The sequence below is a fragment of the Trachymyrmex cornetzi genome, unplaced genomic scaffold, assembly GCF_001594075.2.
Source record: "Trachymyrmex cornetzi isolate Tcor2-1 unplaced genomic scaffold, Tcor1.1 scaffold432, whole genome shotgun sequence".
In the NCBI taxonomy this organism is placed as follows: Eukaryota; Metazoa; Arthropoda; class Insecta; order Hymenoptera; family Formicidae; genus Trachymyrmex; species Trachymyrmex cornetzi.
In genome coordinates this window covers 97,409-101,799 of record NW_017299091.1, presented here as the reverse complement: position 1 = coordinate 101,799, position 4,391 = coordinate 97,409, and the positions used below count along the sequence as shown (strand labels likewise).

At 41.9% G+C, this 4,391-nt stretch overlaps 1 protein-coding gene across 1 annotated transcript; it reads right to left on the bottom strand.

The window, feature by feature from the left end:
- Positions 1-513: 513 nt before the first annotated feature.
- LOC108764524 (uncharacterized) lies at positions 514-1,470 on the bottom strand. Its single transcript, XM_018512810.1, has 2 exons — positions 1,191-1,470; positions 514-1,052 (listed from the first exon to the last, which is right to left on the bottom strand). The coding sequence occupies exons 1-2, from the start codon at positions 1,468-1,470 to the stop codon at positions 514-516; spliced, it is 819 nt and encodes a 272-aa protein (XP_018368312.1).
- Between the last annotated feature and the right edge of the window lie 2,921 nt (positions 1,471-4,391).

Here is a 4,391-nt window from a genome sequence, read left to right as displayed (position 1 = left end):
GGTGGGACTCGTCGACTTTATCTCAACTGACTAGACTATTAAAAACTTTATTTTTGAAAACTGGACCAGTTTGATTAATTTGGAACATTTTCATTTGAAACAAAATTTGGGACTTTGTCAAATTCACGTATGGTTTACATCTCTGTTTAACTTGTGTAGGGTAATGATGTTAACCCGTGGTTGTTGTAATGAATTATACTGTATATTTTACAACTTATTCAATTTCAAACATAAAATTAAACTTAGACACTTGAAATATAATCTCTCTAACGACCGACTTCGTAGACGATACATTCGCAACTAACTCCCTCTCTCTTCCTTTTTCTACGACGGTCGCTAGTTTCTCCACGAGCGTAAACTACGCAATGCAATGGTTGGTCGCTCACAACGACAGCGGTTTTATTTCGAACTCAAAATCACACATACCGGCCGCCTTGGAGTATAACTTCAATAAACAATAAACTGAATGATATGATCACTTAAAGGTATAACCACGACTTATAATTATTATAATTAATCGATCGGCAAGATACAAATCTTCGGTAAAGAGCGCTGGATAATTCCGGTGGTAGTTTTCAGTGACATTACTCGTATTAAACCGTCATTTCCAGCATGGAGTTCACAAATTCTACCCAGCCGCCACCTAAACGGAGGTGAAGTCTCGTCGCGAATTATTGCTAGTTTCCCTAGTTGCAATTCGTCGTTACGCACGGCAAACTTCCATTTGGAACGCTGTTGTAATTGTGTGACATATTCCCTTGACCAACGCTTCCAGAATGATTGCTGGATATGAGTTAATAGTTGATAGCGATTAATACGGTTTTGCGGAACGTCAAGAACAGATTGCTCCGGCAACGCCATAAAAGACGTTCCGATCAAAAAATGTCCGGGCGTTAATGCATCCAGTTCCTCGGGAGCATTGGTCAAAGGACACAACGGTCTCGAATTGAGTATGGCTTCTATTTGAGTCAACACGGTATAGAGCTCTTCGAATGACAATGGTGTATCGTTGATTACAGCCTTAAGATGTGTTTTTACAGCCTTTACATTGGCTTCCCACAATCAACCCATATGCGGAAAGTGAGGCGGAATGAATTTCCATGAAATTCCTAAGTTAGACGCATAATTAATGATAGTCTCTCGGTGATCGGGATGTGACAAAAATTGATCTAATTGTCGCAGTATATTACTGGCTTCGATGAAATTTCTCCCATTATCAGACATGATAGATTCGCATTTTCCACGTCGAGAAATGAATCTCTTGAGAGCGTTTAGAAACATTTCGGTCGAAAGATCAGATACTAATTCAAGATGAATCGCCTTGGTAGTCATGCATACGAACAGACAGAGATAGGCCTTACCAGACTTATTTCGAGAGATCTTAATACTAAATGATCCCGCATAGTCTACACCCGTGTGGCCGAAGGCTCTAGACTTAGGGGTAACTTTTGACTCGGGTAAATCACCCATGCGCTGCATTAAACTACGAGGTCGCATTCGAAAACACAAGACGCACGTTCTAAGTACTCGCTTAATGGCGTTTTTTGCATGAATTATCCAATACGTTTCACAAAGCGTTGTTAATAACAATTGCGGACCCATGTGGAAATGACGCAAGTGCTGATCCCGTATAATCAAGTCAGTCAAGGAATGATTGGAAGACAAAAGGACTGGATGTTTTTGAGAGTAGGAGAGTGGTGCATTCCTTCACCGTCCGCCGACGCGGAGTACTCCATCTTGGTCAATCATAGGATTGAGTGAACTGATTTTGCTGCGTAAGACAGGTGACTGGTTTCGTTGTAAGTTGCGTAGTTCGTTTGAAAACTCCCTTTGTTGATGTATTTTTATAAGTGTAATCATTGCCCTCTGTATCTCTTCGGCCGTAAGTGGTCCGCGAAGTTTTGGTGTTTTTGATATTGACAAGGTGCAATTAATTTTAAATCTCATGCATGTTGCGATGATTCTTTTCAATCGTGTTAGTGAAGAATATCGGCTAGTGAAATCAATTGACTCCTCTGTGTTGATTGCCGTGAAGGATTGACTGCGTGATTCAGGTACTTCAGTCAGTAACTGAGCTGTCGACACCGGTCATAGGTCTGAATTGGACCTTAGCCAGTGTGGTCCGTCCCACCACCATGTAGCGTTGATCAATTGATTTGATAGAACTCCTCGTGAGATTAAATCAGCGGGGTTTTGCTCTAAACGAACGTGTGACCAATGTTGTTTGTTCGTTAGTCATTGAATCTCAGCGACACGATTGCCAACAAAGATTTGCCACTGAGAAGGCTCGCCCTTAATCCATGCCAACACGATCTCTGAGTCTGTCCAGAATTGATGTTTTGTGATTGTACATGTAAGAGATTGTGATATCTTCTGGACTAGATTTACGAGGAGAACGGCGCCGCATAATTCCAGCCTGGGTACACTGATCGTCTTTAATGGCGCCACTCTTGACTTCGCTGCGAGTAGTTGCACCTTAATTGTTACAGACTCATCTATTGACCGAATAAAGACACACGCACCGTAAGCAGACTGGGATGCATCACAAAAACCGTGTAGTTGTATGTCAGTCGGATTATGTACGATGGCATGTCGTGGTATTTCGATTTGATTGATCAGTGGTAATTGTTGATAGTACGAGGACCAGATGACTCTAATTGATTCAGGTACTGGCGCATCCCACTCTTTTTTGAGTTGCCAAAGTGATTGTAACAAGATTTTTGCCTTGATGATAACAGGCCCGATTAATCCCAATGGATCGAAGATTTGCGTAACTATGGACAATATGTTGCATTTAGTAACAACATCGAGCGCCGAGTCACCAGTAGCCTCATATCGCAGTGTATCCGTCGCTGAATGCCACAGGAGTCCTAGAATTTTCGTATCTGTGAGTCCATAACTCCCAGCATGTTCATAGTGGCTAAGCGGTGCGTTAGAGCGTAGTGTAGCTAATTCAAATCCTGCTGTTTTCAAAATATCGCTGATCTGAGTTGTAATCTCGTGTAATTGTTGCACTGACGCTTCACCGATGATTAAATCATCAACGTAAAAATCCCGAGCTATAATTGCAGCTGCGCGAGGATGTGTTTTCTCAAAGTCCAAGGATAACTGTTTTAAACATCTTATGGCTAAAAATGGCGCAAAGGCAGTTCCGTATGTAACGGTGTTTAGAGTAAATGTTGTAACAGCCTTGTTAGGATTGTCTCTCCATAATATACATTGGTGTAATCGATGTTCTGGCTTAACCATTACTTGTCTGTACATTTTAATAATATCACCCGTCACGACGTACGGGTGTTGTCGAAAGCGTATGAGGAGTTCAAATAAGTCCGGCTGAATTGTAGGTCCCACTAGTAGACAATCATTAAGTGATTTTTCTGATGTCGTTTGGCTGGATGCGTCAAAAACTACTCGAAGTTTAGTCGAAGTCGAATCTTTCTTGAAGACTGCGTGATGAGGGAGGTAATTAATCCCCTCTTTGTCATCGTCGGTCAATACAGACATATGGCCGAGACTTTGGTATTCCTCCATGAATTCGATGTATCCCATTTGCAACTCAGGCTCTCTTCGGAATTTGCGTTCCAAACTGTTCAAGCGTTTGAGTGCAATAGCTTTAGATTCCCCGAGAATGTTCGGATCCGCCCGTAATGGCAGTGATACTTCAAATCGTCCTTTGTCGATTCGGCGATACTCTTTTCGAAATATCTCTTCGCAATGACGTTCTTGAGATGAAAATACCTTTGTAATTGGGATGTTTTCTAAACACCAGAATTTCTCAATTTGTTCTTGCAGTTCTTCGTTTCGTACATGTCCACATATAATCACGTTGCTATGCAGTTGTGATTTGCTTGACGTCCCGATTTGTCCACAAAGCAGCCATCCCAGCTTCGTTGACTGTAGCATCGGTTGTTTGTCTCCCAACTGTATTCTCTCTGTCTCAAGGATTTCCCAAAAAATCGTTGCTCCCAAAAGTACGTCCACCTCCTGTGGCACATGGAACGTCGGGTCGGCCAATTCAATGTGGCTGGGCAGGTTTAAAGAATTTAGTTTGATCAGTCTAGTGGGAATGGGTCGAGTGACTTGATTAACGATGAACAATCGTACATCTGTTTCGTAGTTTGTAGTGGTTGATGCTATTATTGTTTGTGTCGTCTCTGCGACTAGCGCCTCAGTTACATTTAAACAAGAAAATAAGTGTTTCGTACTTTCTGTCTTAAGTCCTAATCTTTGACACATTGATTTTGTGATGAAACTCGACTGTGATCCATTGTCAAGTAAAGCGCGGACCCGTTGGTATTTGCCTGTGTTGTCACGTATGTAGATAATCGCTGTTGATAACAGAACTTCGGAATTAACTTTGTCGAACTCGGTTGTTTGCAACGAGACGGCGC